Source organism: Neomonachus schauinslandi, chromosome 11, assembly GCF_002201575.2.
Source record: "Neomonachus schauinslandi chromosome 11, ASM220157v2, whole genome shotgun sequence".
Lineage (NCBI taxonomy): Eukaryota > Metazoa > Chordata > Mammalia > Carnivora > Phocidae > Neomonachus > Neomonachus schauinslandi.
Window position 1 is genome coordinate 56435334 of NC_058413.1, and position 18272 is coordinate 56453605.

Consider the following 18272-nt stretch of genomic DNA (forward strand, 5'->3'; position numbering starts at 1 on the left):
CCCATACTTTAAACTACCTTCTTTTTCTGACTCTTACACTCCAGGAGACAGTATTCTTCTGCTCTGATCACCCCAAGGCCAGGTACTAGACAACTAAAGATAGCCCCTAGACCCTAGAGCCTGCTGAAATTATTCAAATTAGCCAATGCTAAGCCTGATTGCCCTCTCTTACCTTGCCTTTCTCTGGGAAACCACTGTAAAGCATGTCATCCATGCTTTCCCCTTGCTCATTCTGCCTCCTGACTGATGCTGGTGCTTTCCCATGTGGCCCTGCTTGGCATGGGATGTCGCTTCTTAGGAACTGTGAATAACTATCTTTTCAATGGCAGTCATCTCCTGATCTGTTGGCCTCACCATACCTGAAAAATAGTAAACCTGTATTTTAAACACACTACCACCACCACTATGAACTGAATTGTGTCCCCTCAGAATTCATATGTTGAATCTCTAGTCCCCTGTATGACAATATTTGGAGATGGGGCCTTAAGATGGTCATTAGGTTTAGATGAGGTTATGAGGTGGGGTTTTCATGATGGGATTAGCACCCTTATAAGAAGAGACCAGAGAGCTTGCTCTCTCTCACTCTCCACCATGTGAGAATACAGTGAGAAGGCAGCCATCTGCAAGCCAAGAAGAGAAACTTCACCAAGCACCAAATCTGTGCCATCATCTTGGACTTCCTAGCCTCCAGAACTGTGAGAAATAAATTCTGTTGTTTAAGGTACCGAGTCTGAGGTATTTTGTCGCTGCCCAACCTGATGGAGACCGCCACCTAGATTAAACCTTTTCAGTGGCTTCCCATTGCTTTTAAGATAAAATTAAGAATCCCTTTCAGCCTAAAACATTTGCCTGATTTATTTGCTGCTTATTTCTCCAGTCTCATTTCATATCCTTTCTCTTCATCATTAATTAAGCTTCAATCACAGTGGACATTTTTCAGTTTTTTATTTTATTTATTTATTTATTTATTTTTAAAGATTTTATTTATTTATTTAACAGAGAGATAGAGAGAGAGCACAAGTAGGCAGAGAGAGAGGGAGAAGCAGACTCTCCACTGAGCAGGGAGCCCGACGCGGGGCTCGATCCCAGGACCCTGGGATCATGACCTGAGCCGAAGGCAGCTGCTCAACTGACTGAGGCACCCAGGTGCCCCCATTTTTCAGTTTTTTAAATTCCCTTCCTGCAAGAGGACCTTTGCACATGATGTTCCCACTGCTTAGGGGTTCTCATCTTCCCCTCAGTCCCTCTTTACCTTACTCATATCCATATTTTCCAGGACTCAGTTTTTGTGTCACTTCTTTAAGGAAAATCGTCATGACTCTTTACATGAGGACACCTGTTTTTTGGTCATGGTACTCTATACTTTTCCATCATAGCACTTATCATAATTGTAATTAAATATTTATTTGTGCAGTTAACTGTCTAGTGTCTTTCACCCTGGCTAGATTGTCAAGCATCATGAGAGCAAGGGTTATCTTGTCTCCTGCACATAGCATAGTTCCAGGCACATAGTAGGTGCTTAATAAATATTTGTTGAATGAATGAATAAAAGAATGACAACAATTATTTCAACTGCCTTTATAGATTGTATAGCTAGACCTATGGGATAATATGGAGACAGCAGATCTATTTATGTCCTATCCTCCAAATACATTAATAGAAGATCCCCCAAAATGGGCCATTTAAGTACCTCCATACTACATTGTGGAAAGGCCAAATAATGACACAAATATTTTGCTAACACATGAAAACTGAAATAAAGAAGATATAAATGCAAAAGATGTTTAATATAAAGCCAGGAGATTGTGGTTCAAACTTAAATAGAGGAATCTTCTGTATATCATAAACCTTGTGGCAGATTTATCTGCAGTATATTGTGGTACCATGCCAACTTTTTTGAACATGTGAAGGTGATTCAAGTGAAAGGTTTTGGAGGCAACATAATGTAGAGGTATGCTCCAGAGTCAGTTTAAAATCTGGCTCCATTACTTACTAGCTCTGTGATCTTGAACAAATTACTTAAATTGTCTAAACCTCAGAGTTCTCATCTTGGGATGGAGATAATAGGACCTACCTTAGAATTGTTGTTAAACTTAAATGAGATAATGAATGCAAGACATTTAACCATAAGACCCTGCACATATGCTGCTATTTCATTATTCCAGTAATTTATCAGAATATATTACTTTGTGTAAACTCTCTTCCTTCTTCCTAGAATGTATTTCTCTAGCAACCCATTTCATTTCCTGCCACCACCTTCTCTGGCTTCTGTGTCCCCGTTCTTTTGGAATCTTTATATTTAATCACATGTTTTTCATTTCCCTCCCTCACTGGACTATGAGGGCATTGACTGCATCTTGTTTTCATTATATCCTCAGCAACTAACACATTGCCTGGTACATAGTAGATATATTATTAAATAATTAATTAAATGCATATCTAGTGAATAAGTAAATTCTATAGGATTGGCTTAAGGATTAGAAATAACCTATCTGCAACATTTAGCTAGTGTCTAGCTTGTAATTTAATACATATAGCTATTATTATTATTGCTAATAACAATATTTTTCAGAAACATATGTTACTTAGATTAACTAAATGACTTTCCCAGCCATTAATATCCCTTCTTATATATATTAGCAGATATTTTATCCATCTTAAGTGTTCTAGGAAAAGGGAAAATGCAAAAGAATATTGATAGGACCCACAGACCAATAGATGGTAGACATCATTCTTGCCTGGAGGTATGATATCATAGTTTGTGGTACTGAATGATCTGAGTGGTGCAGTGTGTCAGGCGTCCTGCTTAGGTGTGTACATTAGGAAAGATAGATGGACAAGCTTGTTTGTTCAATGACAGTAAACCAACCCCTATAAGCAGAGGGCGGGGAAAGGTGAAAGAAAGAGGCAGGCCACTCCTGGTTGGTAGGTGGCAGTTTTAATAAGCAGAGAGTACGTATATACAAGGCTTATCTTGGGTGGCAGCAATGGGTGCCCCACCTACCCACCAAATCTTTTTTTTTTTTTAAGATTTTATTTATTTATTTATTTGACAGAGAGATAGAGCGAGAGTACAGGTAGGCAGAGACGTAGGCAGTGGGAGAGGGAGAAGCAGGCTCTCCGCTGAGCAGGGAGCCCAATGCGGGGCTCAATCCCAGGACCCTGGGATCATGACCTGAGCGGAAGGCAGCCGCTTAACCGACTGAGCCACCCAGGAGCCCCTGCCCACCAAATCTTAAAAGTTTGTAAAGAGGCCTTAATTTGGTTTAGTCAAGTATACCGTACAGGTGTTTTCAACACCACATCACTATCTCAAGACTCTGTCCTTGGAACAGCCTCTGGGAACAAGAAAGACAAGCAGAACTCCTCTTCCAAGGATAGCGGGTGAGGAGCCTCCAATCGCCTGGGTCCAGCTCACAGGTCAATTGAGGGTCACGTCCTTTCAATGACCTTCCCCAACACTCAGAGTAATTAGAAGTTAAATATATGAAAGAATTAGTAAAAGATATTAGATAATAAGAGGTGACTGTCATAATCATTCTCATGTTTTATTTTGATCTGTATAATAATTGCACCTCTACAATATTTAAGTCCTCTTATCTTTCTTTGTTTCTTATAGCTATTGGATGAACTCCCAATGATTTATAGCTGTTGTATATTTGTGTACTGCATGTAAGTACTTATGTTTAAAATTCAGTTGTTTAATATATTTTAAAATTCATTTTCACCTCATAGTAAATTAAGTAATATAGTTAACCCTGTTACATTATACTGGGAAATTGTAATAGTGTAAAAGGTTATAAATTCTGTGATCTCCCTGTGGAGTATAATCTGTCAAAGTTATAATAATGTTGTTTATTAACTTTTATGATCTCAAAACCCTAGGGCCAGTTTAAATACTCTTACTTCAATTTGACTTAACTTGTATAATCTGCCTTTCCTTGAGTTATAAAGGTAGATAAAATTTTATATATTATGCCATAAAAATAATATTTATGTACTTTGTACCTGTAATTGTGGTAGGTATTACGCAAATCATCTCTGATTCTTTCAGTTGTACAAGATAAATGGGTATTATCCCCATTATATAGATGATGAAGTGAAGCACAGAGAGATTTAGTAACTTGTCTAAGGATATAAGCAGAACTTATGCTTAGGTGGCTTGCCTAAGGCCATGTAGCTGGTAAGTGTCAGAGTTGGAAATTGAATTACAAATTTAATAAACTTACCTTCTAAGTATGCGCTTAATTCCCTAGCACTAGTACTTAAAATTTCTCTAAACTCTTTATATGATGGTTATCTCTTTTCAATATGATCATTAATACTAGCTCAAGTATATTTTCTTCTTCTTCTTCCCTTTTTTTTTTTTTTGAGAGAGGGTGGGGAGGCAGAGGGAGAGAGAGAATCCCTAGCAGGCTCCACACTCAGCACAGAGCCTGATGTGGGGCTCGATCTCAAGACCCTGAGATCATGACCAGAGCCAACATCACGAGTCTGATGCTTAACTGATTGAGCCACCCAGGCACCCCAAGAATATTTTCTTCTAAAGATATCTAAAAATCAGAATCATTTGAGAAAATATATTACTTAAAAGAGCTCATCTGGGGGCACCTGGGTGGCTCAGTCGGTTAAGCATCTGCCTTTGGGATCCAGCCACGCGTTGGGCTCCCTGCCCCTCAGGGAGTCTGCCTCTCTCTCTCCCTCTCTCCCTCTGGCCCTCCCCCTGCTCTTGCTCTTTCTTTCTCTCTCTTTCAAATAAATAAATAAAATCTTTTTTTTTTTTAAAGATTTTATTTATTTATTTAACAGAGAGATAGCGAGAGCAGGAACACAAGCAGGGGGAATGGGAGAGGGAGAAGCAGGCTTCCTGCCAAGCAGGGAGCCCGATGCGGGACTCGATCCCAGGACCCTGGGATCATGACCTGAGCCGAAGGCAGACGCTTAACGACTGAGCCACCCAGGTGCCCTAAATAAATAAAATCTTTAAAAAAAAATAAAAGAGCTCATCTGAAACTTTTTCTGTAAAGGGACAGGTAGTAATTATTTTAGGTTTCATGGGCCTATGGTCTCTGTTGCAGCTCTTCAACTGCTACGGTAGCATTGAAGCAGCCATAGATAATATGTAAACAAATGAGTGTGACTGTTCTGGTAAAATTTTATTTACAAAAACAAGCTTGGGTCTTTGGGCAGTAGTTTGCTGCCCCTGATCTAGAAAAATACTTTCAGGTGAGCTTTTTTAAATGAGTCATCAAGTCACAGAATTTGAAGGTAAAAGAGATCTTAGAAATCATCTGGGCCAACCACCTTTCTGTAGAGATAAGGAAATAGGAGTTGGGTCCAGTTCCCACAGCCAATTAATGAGTAAACTGAGAACTCTTCTGCTGCTTCTACTAAAACATAGGTTCAGAGGTTGGATACCTAACCAATGGTCAAATATTTATTCATATTTCCTTATTTACTGAGTATTTGCTAGCCTAGTGATTAGATACATGAGAAAAAGATTTTATCCCTGCACACAGGAGTTCACAGTCTGGTTGAGGAGACCCATAAAGAGACAATTATAATAAAGTGATATTTTCTGTAATAGTGTGCCTTAGTCAGGGATGGCTCATTGCAAGATTTAGAAACCTACTCAAGCCAGCTTGAGTTAAGAGGAATTTATTTAAGGACATGAGGAAATTATATGAAACCCAATAGCAGGAAGTACAGCCTTACTGCAACTCAAGGGCAGCTTCTCTCTCCCACCCTTTTTTTCTCCATTCCTTCTTCTCTGCATGGTCTCGCCTTTGATTTTGCTTTATTTTTCCCTCCATGCAGATCACTTCTCTGCTCATTCATCTTCTCGTCCATTCAGTTTAGCTGCCTAAATGTCAGCATCAGACTTTCAATCCATAAGGCTTTATACTTTGACTCTCCACATTTAATTGATTCAGTTTCTGATTCCCAAACTCCTAAGTTTTCAGGAGAGAGCTTCTCATTGACCCAGTTTAAGCCAGGTGCCTTCTCCTGATTTCCGCAGCCTCTTGGAGGCTCTAGGTGGTGCAAGTTCCCTGAGATAAGAGTTTGGGTGGGAGGAAATGATGGGCATCACTAGACCCAAAGGTGTGTCTACAAGTGGTAAGAGAGCATTCTATTTGTTTTACTAGTTATATATTCTAAAATAAGTTTCTTTCTTTCTCTCTTTTTTAAAAGGTTTGAATGTTTCAAGATGAAGAACTCTGTAAACTACCATCTGCTTTTTATTTTAGTTCTATTCAGTTTAATAGTAACCACAGTAAGTCATATCTTGTTTCTAACAGATTAAGCATGTGATGTAGATTTGAGAATTGTCGGGTATAGATAGTACTAGAAATGTGGGAATAGATGAACTGGCACAGAGATAGCATGAACCATTAAGATGACCAAAGATGCAACCCTATGGAACACTTTTTTTTTTTTTAAGATTTTATTTATTTATTTGACAGAGAGATAGATAGTGAGAGCAGGAATACAAGCAGGGGGAGTGGGAGAGGGAGAAGCAGGCTTCCCGCCGAGCAGGGAGCCCGATGCAGGGCTCGATCCCAGGACCCTGGCATCATGACCTGAACCGAAGGCAGACACTTAACGACTGAGCCACCCAGGCGCCCCCACTTCTTTTTTTTTTTTTTTAACAGAGTTGAAAAAGTATATTGTTTGATATTCACAGTCTGTCAGTTTGCAAACTTTCATAATGCCTAAAGATTTCAATAAGAGTCATCACTTTAAAAAAAAAAACTATATACATTCAAGGTATAAAACATGATGCTTTGATACATAGTGAAATGATTAGGCAAGCTGATTAACATATCTTCTCGTGTGTGTGTGTGTGTGTGTGTGTGTGAGAGAGAGAGAGAGAGAGAGAGAGAGAGAGATGAGACCACATGAAATCTATTCTCTTAGTAAATTGCCAGTATTCAACCCAGTATTAACTATAATTACCATGCTGTACATGGGAACACTGACATTTGAGGGTCAGGTAGAAGAAATGGAGCTAGCAAAGGAGACCTAGAATAAGTAATCAGAGATATAGGAAAACAAGAGAGCCCAATATAACAGAGTACAAAGAGATTTCTAGAAGGAATAACAGTATTAGTTGCCTCTGAGAGGATGAGTAAAATAAAGATTGAAGTTTGACCTATAAAAATTTCAATTAAAAGACCCAAGTGACCAGGGCGCCTGGGTGGCTCAGTTGGTTAAACGGCTGCTTTCGGCTTGGGTCATGATCCCAGGGTCCTGGGATCGAGCCCCACATTGGGCTCCCTGCTCAGCGGGGAGTCTGCTTCTCCTCACTCTCCTTCTGTGCTCTCTGTCTCAAATAAATAAATCTTAAAAAAAAAGAGACTAAAGTCCAGAGAGTTTTAGTGACTTGCCTGGCCAGCCAAGTTTATATGGAGAATTGGTGGCAGAGTCAAAACTGGACCCCTTTGTAAGTTCAGAACTGATGTGGTCAGAATTACAGGCTTGGGAGTCAGTCAGATCTGAGTTTGGACCAACACTGTTACTTAATAACTGGGAACCTTGGGCAAGTTACTTAATCTCCCTGCGTTAATTTCCTCATCTGTAAAATGAAGATAATAACAGCATACATTTCATATTAGTTGTAAAAATTAATACCTGGCACACAGTAAGGACTCCATAATTCTTTTGCCTTAAAAAAATATCTTTAAGAGGCATGTCCTTTTGCATTTCTTTTATTAATAGCAGTGGTAATATGAAACTATGCAAAGGGAAATTAGTATTTTGAAACAACACATTTCAGAGATGAAAAGCATTCTTCCTTACTGAGTTTAGAGTTACAGATATATAGTGTCTCATATACATCTTACTATTAAAGCTCTATGGATGCTTAAAGGAAATAATCTGCTCTTACTGTGTGATGGTAGGAACTTCCTCCCAAAATAAGAAATTTTGTAGCTGAATTGAAAAATTACATAAAATTTTTGTGAGGTCAGCTCTACATTAAATGAGGATATAGAGATATCTAAGCACAGCGTTTGCTGTCAAAGAGATGACTGCCTTGCAGGGGAGAGAAACAAACCAATAAATTACATGATGTTTATACATGGTCAGTGAGGGCACAAAGGAGGGTGAATGGCTGCTCCTGCTGAATGGCGAAGGGACCAGGAAAGGCTTCAAGAAAGAGGGATAGTTTGAGCAGGATCTTAGAAGATGAATGTTTGCCAGCAGGGGAAGATTTCTGAACAAAGTAAAGAGCAGCATGTTTAAAGATGTGGAAGCACTGTACTTTCTGGAGCCTAGGATGAAAAAGGGACAAGAGGAGAGCAGTGAGGCCAGGCAGAAAGTCAGGAGTGAAATCATGGAAAGCTTTGAAATTTGGACTTTGTCTTGTAAGTGATGGGAGCCATTTCAGGATTATGATTTGAATTTTGATACCTCTCTACCATGTCATTTTAAAGGCATACTCCTGCAGGGCAGTAAATGCATGCTAAAGCCTAAATAGGCATTGAACTTAATCACCCAAATGATATTGGAGCCTAAAACTAGGATATGTGTAATTGGGAATGCATTTAGGTGATGAGTTATGCATCTAGGTGAGTGTGTTAGAGGTTTTGGAAGTAAAAGAAAGCACAAGAAATTTGTTTTAAATGTTTTCAGTTACTGAGCATGCATTATATGCTAAATACTTTCATGTATTTTAGCTTATTATTCCTCACCACTGTTACTCCCATTATCCAGATAAGGAAAAAATGAGTCTTTTGGTTAAGTGATTTGCTCAAGGTCTATAGCAAGTAAGTGGCAGACTCTGAAATTTATCACCTGTCAGTCCAGTGTTCTTTGTGTTGTAGAAAAAATGTGTTATAGACATTGTCAACAGAACCTCTTCACCCCTCCTAACTGTGTACCTTTGCCGTTCCTTGATGCTGATGTAGAAGCTAAGAGGCCAGAGTAATCTACAATAGCTTTGAAACATTTAGTTTACCATGGTAAAGCTAGCACTGGGGGAGACCCACCTGTAGGTACTAGCCCTTCTGTGGCACGCCACCTAATCTAATTGGTTTTACATGGCTAGAGTCAGATCTAAGTAACAGGACTAGGGAAGCAAGAGAGGTTGGGATTTGCAGAATGGTTGGAATAAGTTTTCTTCCCCTTCAATAATGCACTTCATTCACATGTGTTTCTTTTAATATTTTGTAGGTTTACCTTAAGGTAAAGGAGCCTATATTCCATCAGGTAATTTTAAAAAATTATTACACACTTGATTGTTTAACAGTACTTGCCTGCATTGTGTTTCCCTTTCTGGTAAATTATATGTGATACAGTTTCTGAAAATAAAATGGTAGATGTCCTATGAAAGTGTTTAAAACAGAGTTTGCAAACTCAAGTGCCTAAAAGATGCCAATGCCCAGGCCCGGCTGGCTTTGGTAGTCAGTAATGCAGGTGTAGCATTGCTCTTATAAGAAAAAAAGAGAAAGCATGCATGCACATACACATACAAGGTCCTTTTTATGACATTATTTTCTAGAAAAGATAGACTGAAAATTCCTTGAATATTTCCCCTCCTAATATTTTATGAGGTTTTTTTTTTTAAAGGTTTTTAAAATTTATTTATTTGAGACAGAGAGAATGAGAGAGAGAGAGCACATGAGAGGGGGGAGGGTCAGAGGCAGAAGCCGGCTCCCTGCCGAGCAGGGAGCCCGATGCGGGACTCGATCCAGGGACTCCAGGATCATGACCTGAGCCGAAGGCAGTCGCTTAACCAACTGAGCCACTCAGGCGCCCTATTTTATGAGTTTTTTAATGTGGGAGGTTATTTACATTGAGGAAAGCAGACATAGGAAACTTTGCTGTAGGAAATAATGATTTAAGTGTATCCCATAATGAAACCAGAGGAAAATAAAGTAGCAGACCCTAAATAAAGAGAGCCATTGTTAATTGAGTGCTATCATGTGCCTGGTGCTATGACCATTACTGCACAGACTCTAATCTCCCCAGCAGTCCTACAAATTAGGGATTACTGTTCACATTTTAAAGGAAATGAGCTCAGAGATAGTGAGAATTTGCCCAGCAGTTACACAGTTATTAAGGGGCAGAGCCAGGATTGTAACCTAGATTTGTTTGACTCCTATCCCAATTCTTTTAACAAACTAGAAAACAAACAAACAATAAATAAATAAGGACACATTTCAGGAGTATCAGAAGCCTTGTAGTTTTAGAATATTTTGTGCTTTTATAAAAAGTAAGTGTTCCCGTATCTTTTTAAACTTAAGCTAGATAATAATCATCTAACTGAAACCTGTTTCTTAAATTCCAAAACTACATTATTGTGCCTTGCTTTTCTATAGGTGAGCCTAAAGTCAATATTACAAGAGAGGACATCCTCACTTTCCTGTTTATTTTAGCTTGAAGTATGTCATTATGGAATTACCTCTTTATTTAGGAAGATTTATTGAGGTGCGCCTGGGTGGCTCAGTTGTTAAGCATCTGCCGTTGGCTCAGGTCATGACCCCCAGGGTCCAGGGATCAAGCCCCCCCCCCCCTCCCTGCTCAGCAGGGAGCCTGCTTCTCCCTCTGCCTGCTGCTCTCCCTACTTGTGCACTCTCTCTCTCTCTCTGTCAAATAAATAAATAAAATCTTTTAAAAAAAAAAAAGATTTATTGACACACTGTAGAGGATGAAGTTTATATGAAGAATACTTCACTTTTATAAATTTCTTATTTGTCTTTATAAGAAAGAAAAATCATAAGCACAAAAAAACAAAATTCGGAAATTTGGGGTTAATTTTTGTAAGTTTATGATCAATTTTCCATTTTGTGTTTTAGACCTATTTTACAGTGTGTTTATGTAATAAAAGTAACAAACTATTCATCTAACTTCCCATGCTGCAACTCTCATGTGTTTTTTCAGTAATACATATTTTCTTTTCTGTAGATAGTGGTAAATGTTTGCTAATAGGAAGGGAGGGAGGGAGGATGAAAGCTTACAGCTATGGGTTATATACTAGGCCTCTCAGGAGGGAAGTGAAGAAGTAGAGGAATGGTAGGGGGAAGTGGTTAAGTAGTCTGAAGGTAGAAGACATTCATTCATTCAACAGATGTCCACTGTGTACATTCTCAGTACCAAATTCTGAGCTTGAAGTTGGAAATAGGCAGTGGAGCAAAAATTTCAATATCTAAAATCAGGCAGACCTGGATTCAAATCGAGTCTCTATTTACTAACTGTATGCCCTGGACAAGTACTCAACTTCTTTGAGCTTTGGTTTCCTCATTATTCCACAACCACTTTTTAAAGCCTTAGTATGCCAGGTGCTGGACTAGGCATAAGAGAAGTACTAGTGAATAAAATAATGGGGTCTCTGCTCTTGAGGAGCTCATTATACTGTATCTATAAAATTGGTATAATAATCTCCTAAGGTTGTCTGAAGATTAAATGAGGTGATGCTGGGGTGCCTGGCTGGCTCAGTCAATAGAGCATGTGACTCTTCATCCCAGGGTTGTAAGTTCGAGCCCTATGTTGGGTGTAGAGATGACTTAAAAATAAAATCTTTTTAAAAATAAGATAAATTTAAAAATAAATGAGATAATGCATATAAAGCCCCTACCACATGGTAAGCAGTCAGTAAATGTTAACTAATATTAATAAACCAAGGCAAGTAAGACATGGTTACTGGTCTCAAGGAGCTCACTGGATAGATAGACTTGTAAAAAAAAGTATTTATAGTATAGTATGTAAAAGCAGTGCTAATGTAGACAAGGGTGCAGTCTGTCTGCTTAGATGACTCAGGATAGGATTACAAAATATAACTATTGCATATAGCTAAATTATTACTTCCTCTAATATTGAAAAACAAAATAGGGAAGGTGGCCTACTATTGTAATACAGTAGTATTTCTCGCTATTTGTAATGTTTTATTTGAAGAGGTCTTTGCCCCAAAGTCCAATCTGGAATATTCTTTGCTGTCCTGTTAAGTAATTAGAATTGATTTTCTTCTTTTTAAAAAAGTAAGCTCCACACCCAACGTGGGGCTTGAACTCACAACCCTGAGATCAAGAGCTGCATGCTCTACTGACTCATCCAAGCCAGGTGAGCCAGGTGCCCCAGAATCGATATTTTTTATTTATACTTAATGGCTTAAAAAAATCTATTCCTAATTAGTTTCTGAGTATCATTCTTAAGAAAAGAGAACTGCTTTTTCTGAGAATCTTCTTTTTGTCTAAGTTTGTGGGATATCGCTCTCGTTCTTTTATTATATCACTGTTGATCTTATATGCAGAAATTTGGAAAAATTGTTTTGAAATTTGTAATTAGAAAAATTGTTTTGGAATTTGTGGCTAAATTTACAGTAAGTTTCAAGATCTTAGAAATAATGGAAAAGGAGGGAAGAGCAACGTTATCTAATATAAAGGAACTCTGGCTTGAGAGTTTGGAATTTTGATTTCTTACCACTCTGATTTCTTAAAGTTTGGAATCTCAATTTCTTGCCACTTTGTTATCCATGGACATGCTGTGCCTGTTCTTCAGTTTCCTCATTATAAAATGTTTAAAACAAGGAGAGGTTTTCTTTCAACAAGGATAATATAAAAATACTACATAAGGTAAAGCACAAGGCAATAAATACGGTAATAGTGTGACAATAAAGTACATATGAAGGTGTAAGATTATGGGGTTAAGTTTCTGCCTATGATAATCACAGAAAGCTTCTGAAAGGAGATATTTGAGTAGGGACTAGACAGATAAGTGGTGGTGGAAGGAAAGAGTTAATAAACACTTTAAAAGTATCTGTCACACGTGGATGGAACTGGAGGGTATTATGTTGAGCGAAATAAGTCAAACAGAGAAAGACATGTATCATACGACCTCACTGATATGAGGAATTCTTAATCGCAGGAAACAAACTGAGGGTTGCTGGAGTGGGGGGTGGGGTGGGAGGGAGGGGGTGACTGGGTAATAGACACTGGGGAAGGTATGTGCTCTGGTAAGCGCTGTGAATTGTGCAAGACTGTTGAATCTCAGATCTGTACCTCTGAAACAAATAATGCAATATATGTTAAGAAAAAAGAAGAAGAAGGTAGCAGGAGGGGAAGAATGAAGGGGGGGAAATCGGAGGGGTAGACGAACCATGAGAGACGATGGACTCTGAAAAACAAACTGAGGGTTCTAGAGGGGAGGGGGGTGGGAGGATGGGTTAGCCTGGTGGTGGGTATTGAGGAGGGCACATTCTGCATGGAGCACTGGGTGTTATGCACAAACAATGAATCATGGAACACTACATCTAAAACTAATGATGTAATGTATGGGGATTAACAGAAGAATAAAAAAATTAAAAAAAAAAAAAAGTATCTGTCACAGCCAGGATGATTGTCTTGTTAACCAGATTAGCTTCCCTGAAGGAGAAAATACTGATTAACAGTTTTACTTTACTGTATTAAATCCAAGGTGATCCACACATCTCCAAAAGAGAGCCAAATGCTGTTTATTTAATTTGATGGCCTTGCAAAGGGTAATACTAGAATCATATGCCAGCCACATTCAGTAGAAATACTAATATATTTTAAGTAAGAAAGCAACAACAAAAAAGGTATACATGAAAATAGGTTAAAAGAACTTTTAAGAAGTTAGTGAACCTTCTTTAAATCAATTGATTAATCAATAATTGAATATCTCAGATGAGATTTAAAATCTTCCTGCCAAAGTAGATGTCTCCTAGAGATTATTTCCAGACAGGACACATCAGTATTTTACTACTCTCCCTTCTAACTTAACCCTCAAGGTTTGTAAGAAAGAATGTATTATATAAACAGATTGAAAAACAGGAACTTAAGCAGATTTATTTAAATTTTATTCTGTTATTTTTTTTAAGGACTTTATTTATTTGACAGAGAAAGCACAAGCAGAGGGAGCGGCAGGGAGAGGGAGAAGCAGGCTCCCCGCCGAGCAGGGAGCCCAATGCAGGGCTCGATCCCAGGGCCCTGGGACCATGACCTGAGCCGAAGGCAGACGCTTAACCAACTGAGTCACCCAGGCTCCCCCTGTTAATGTTTTATTTGTGCCATTTTATCACAAATTAGGGATATAAGGAACTTACTATGTATGCACACTTGGAAAAGAAGCTGACATTTTTTAGTATCTGCTACGTGCTGAGTATTATATATTCTCTCATATAGTTTTTTTAAAGATTTATTTAGGGGCGCCTGGGTGGCTCAGTTGGTTAAGCGACTGCCTTCGGCTGAGGTCATGATCCTGGAGTCCCGGGATCGAGTCCCACATCGGGCTCCCTGCTCAGCAGGGGGTCTGCTTCTCCCTCTGCCCTCTTCCCTCTCGTGCTCTCTTTCTCTCATTCTCTCTCTCTCAAATAAATAAATAAAATCTTTAAAAAAAAAGATTTATTTATTTGACAGAGAGAGAGAGATAGCAAGCAAGAGAGCACAAACAGGGGAGGAGCAGGCAGAGGGCAAAGGAGAAGCAGGCTTCCCGCTGAGCAGGGAGCCTGATGCGGGGTTCCATCTCAGGATCCTGAGATCATGATCTGAGCTGAAGGCAGAGGCTTAACTGACTGAGCCACCAAGGCACCCCTCTTTCATATAGTTTATATAGATTGACTTACCTATTATCTTACTAAATATCAATAAACCTGTATAGAAATTACCATCTTCATTTTATTTTGTTTTATTTTTTTTGAAGATTTTATTTATTTACTTGACAGAGAGAGACACAGAGAGAGAGAGAGGGAACACAAGCGGGGGCAGTGGGAGAGGGAGAAGCAGGCTTCTAGCAGAGTAGGGAGCCCGAAACGGGGTCGATGCCAGGACCCTGGGATCATGACCCGAGCCGAAGGCAGACACCTAACGACTGAGCTACCCAGGCGCCCCACCATCTTCATTTTATAGGTGAGATAACTGAGAGTCAGAAACATTAAATAATTTGTCCAGTGTTTCTCACCTAGTCACTAGCAGTACTGAAAATTGAACCCAGGTCTTTTTTATTCCAAAGCCCATATTCCTTCTTTTTTTTTTTTAAGATTTATTTTATTTTATTGATTTGACAGAGAGACAGCGAGAGAGGGAACACAAGCAGGGGGAGTGGGAGAGGGAGAAGCAGGCTTCCTGCGGAGCAGGGAGCCTGATGCGGGGCTCGATCCCAGGACCCTGGGATCATGACCTGAGCCAAAGGCAGACGCTTAACGACTGAGCCACCCAGGTGCCCCAGCCCATATTCCTTCTTTGATATGATGATGCCCCTGTAGCAGATTACTTTGGAATTTAATTTATTATCAGAATGAAAATATTTTTAGGTGAAAATTACAAGGAGCAAAAAAAGTATGTATTCTATTATCTTTTATTTTAAAAATGACTAATACTAGAAAATGCACAGAAAAAAGTTGTGAAGGTCATGTGGCTATCTCCAGCTGCAAGAGAGAGAAATCAAGCTTTTATAGCTGGACATATTGTTGGCTAAATAAAATCAGTCTTCTATTAAGACAAAAAATAAATAAAAGGAGAGATTGGATACTGAGTGGGTCACTAGCAGGGTCTGCCACAGATCCTAGGAGAGAATCAGAATGTGTGGGGTGGAGGTACTTGTGGAAAGAAGAAAATTAATTTGGAAAAGCCTCAGTGCACTGCCAGAGAATACAGGTTCAAACTTACCCATTATTTGATGTGTTTAACAGACTCCTTGAACAATCCATTCCCCTTGACTTCTGTATGGTGATGATTCCTAAATCTCGTTTCTTCAGCTTAGATTTTTTCTTCTAAGATTTAGACCCAGATATCTCACATCTATTCTCAGAGATATCTACATGGATATCTCACTAACACCTCAAACTCTGAACATATCTAGAAATGAAATCACCATTTTTCTCTCCAGTATTTCTTCTCTTTCTGTATTCCCTAACCCAAGGAACAATTTCACCATACATCTAACTGCTAACGTCATAAACCAGGCCATTGTTGACTTTCCCACCTCTTCCCAACTGCCATATCAATTTTTTTTTTTTAAAGATTTTATTTCTTTATTCATGAGAGACAGAGAGAGAGAGGCAGAGGGAGAAGCAGGCTCCCAAGGAGCAGAGAGCCCGATGCGGGACTCGATCCCAGGACCCTGGGATCATGACCTGAGCCGAAGGCAGACGCTTAACCATCTGAGCCACCCAGGCGCCCGCCATATCAAATTATTATCAGTCCAAGCCCTAAATAGCTCTCTAATCTGTTTCTCTCTATTCCCACTGATATTACCCTGGTTCAGGCCCCATTACCTAGGTTATCTGTCATTGATTGGTTGGTTTTCCATTGGTCTTGACTCCCTCTAATTCATTCTCCATCCAGCAAGAGAGGGACACGAGTGATCATGTTGCACTATCATTGAAATTTCCATTGACTTCCCTTTTTTATAAGGTAAAGTTCAACTCAACATGACTTGAAAAGCCAGACTTGACCTCTGGTTTTACCTTTCTGACTTCATTTTTCCCACTCTTCCCTCCAGCAATATATTCTAGACATACTTTCTTTTTTCCTATAAGCAATGCCAGTTACTTTCTTTCAGCTCCAATCGCTCTCTCTCTCTTTCTCTCTTTTTTTTTTTTTTTGAGAGAGAGAAAGCACATGCACAGGGGGTGGGGAGGGGCAGAGGGAGAGGGAGAGAGAGAAAATCTCAAGCAGGCTCCCCACCCAGAGCACACCTTGACACAAGGGCTTGATCTCAAGACACAAGATCATGACCTGAGCCGAAATCAAGAGTCCAACACTTAATTGACTGAACCACCCAGGCGCCCCTTTTCTAGCTTCTCTTAATAATATTTCAGTGATTATTAATGATGTTTCTAGTAATGCTTCAATTATAAAATTAAAAATCATATCCTCCATAAAAGTCTTTCCGATCTGCATAAGTCTAGGTGGCTTTCGTATATGCTTACAAAGTACTCTGTACAGTCCCTGTCACAGAGTTTAAATACTACATTTTTAATTGTCTGATTACTTACCTCTTTCCACACTAGGTTGTAATTGCTGTGAGGGCAGGGATCATGCTTTCCTTGTTCACCATTAGAGCATCATGGCTGCATTTGTGGATTTAATCTGGCAGTCAGCCTCTAATCAGGTTTAATCTAATGCTGTGTTTACTTAGCTCTGTAAAGGGATACATGGTGGAGAATACAGCAGGTATAACATTTTCATCTTATCAGGAGATCCAGAGCTATTTATATGTACAGATTCTTTTGCCCTCTCATCCACATAAGTTATGTACAGCTGCCAGGGATGAGAGCTAAGTGTTGTGTTCTATGTATTCTATAACACATAGAAGCTACAGTCCCTTTTCCCTACCATTCTTTATAATGAGCACCTTTCATACTGTACTCATGCAGGCCCAAAGCCTCCAACCTAGGTGCAGTCCTTCACAACCAAAGCAGACATAACATTTTCCATTTATCTTAACTCTTGTATTCAAGGCTGGGAGACTGAGGTCATTCTTAACCAGGCCTACATCAAGACGATGCTTGATATTAATCCTTTACTCCACACCATTATATCCTCAGGATCTAATACAATGCTTAATAAATATTTGTTGGAGTCTACTGTTACAGAGAGACTACAAGTAGTAGGCAGGAGTCATATCAAGGCTTTATAAAAGAGTCCACCTGAAATATAAAGATATAGAAAGGTTGAAAGTGAAAGTATGGAAAAGCATATATACCATGCAAACACTAAGCATAATTGTGTTATATGTATATGTGGTATAGTTGTTTTATTACAGAATAAAATAGACTTTAAGGGAAAAACATTTCTCTTGTTAAGAAGGATTTATTTCATAGTGTTAAAAATATTCAATTCACCAGAAAATTATAATAATTTAAAATTTCTGTGTGTCTCTAATACATTATAATGTCCCAAATATATAATGCAAAAATTGACAGAACTAAAAGAAAAAAATAGACAAATCTATAATTTTAGGTGATTTTAATACATACCTCTCAGTAATTGATATAAGATGTAAAATATTTAAACAGCATGTTTAAGAAACTTGACCCATGGGGGCTCAGCCAGTTGGGCAGCCAACTCTTGATTTTGGCTCAGGTCATGATCTCAGGGTCCTGGGATCCAGCCCCGTGTCAGTCTCCCCACTCAGCAGGGAGTCTGCTTGAGGATTCTCTCCCTCCCTCTCCCTCTACCCCCCTCCCCGCTCATGCACTCTCTCTCTCCCTGATATTAATTAATTAACTAATTTAAAAAAACTTGACCCATAAGCCAAATGTAAAATACTGCATCCAACAATTGCAGAAGCACATTTTTTTCAAACCCTTA

The 18272-nt window shown here is 39.0% G+C and overlaps 1 protein-coding gene across 5 annotated transcripts in view; it reads left to right on the top strand.

Annotated features, from left to right (window-relative positions):
• The window catches only part of ACER3 (alkaline ceramidase 3), a 164011-nt gene that overhangs the window by 108964 nt on the left and 36775 nt on the right, over nt 1-18272 (top strand). For all 5 annotated transcript variants that reach the window (XM_021704731.1, XM_021704732.2, XM_044919738.1 and 2 more), the window contains 3 exons: nt 3620-3672; nt 6193-6274; nt 9175-9210. In XM_021704731.1, the coding sequence (XP_021560406.1) occupies nt 3620-3672; nt 6193-6274; nt 9175-9210 (171 nt within the window). The remainder of the gene's footprint in view (nt 1-3619; nt 3673-6192; nt 6275-9174; nt 9211-18272) is intronic.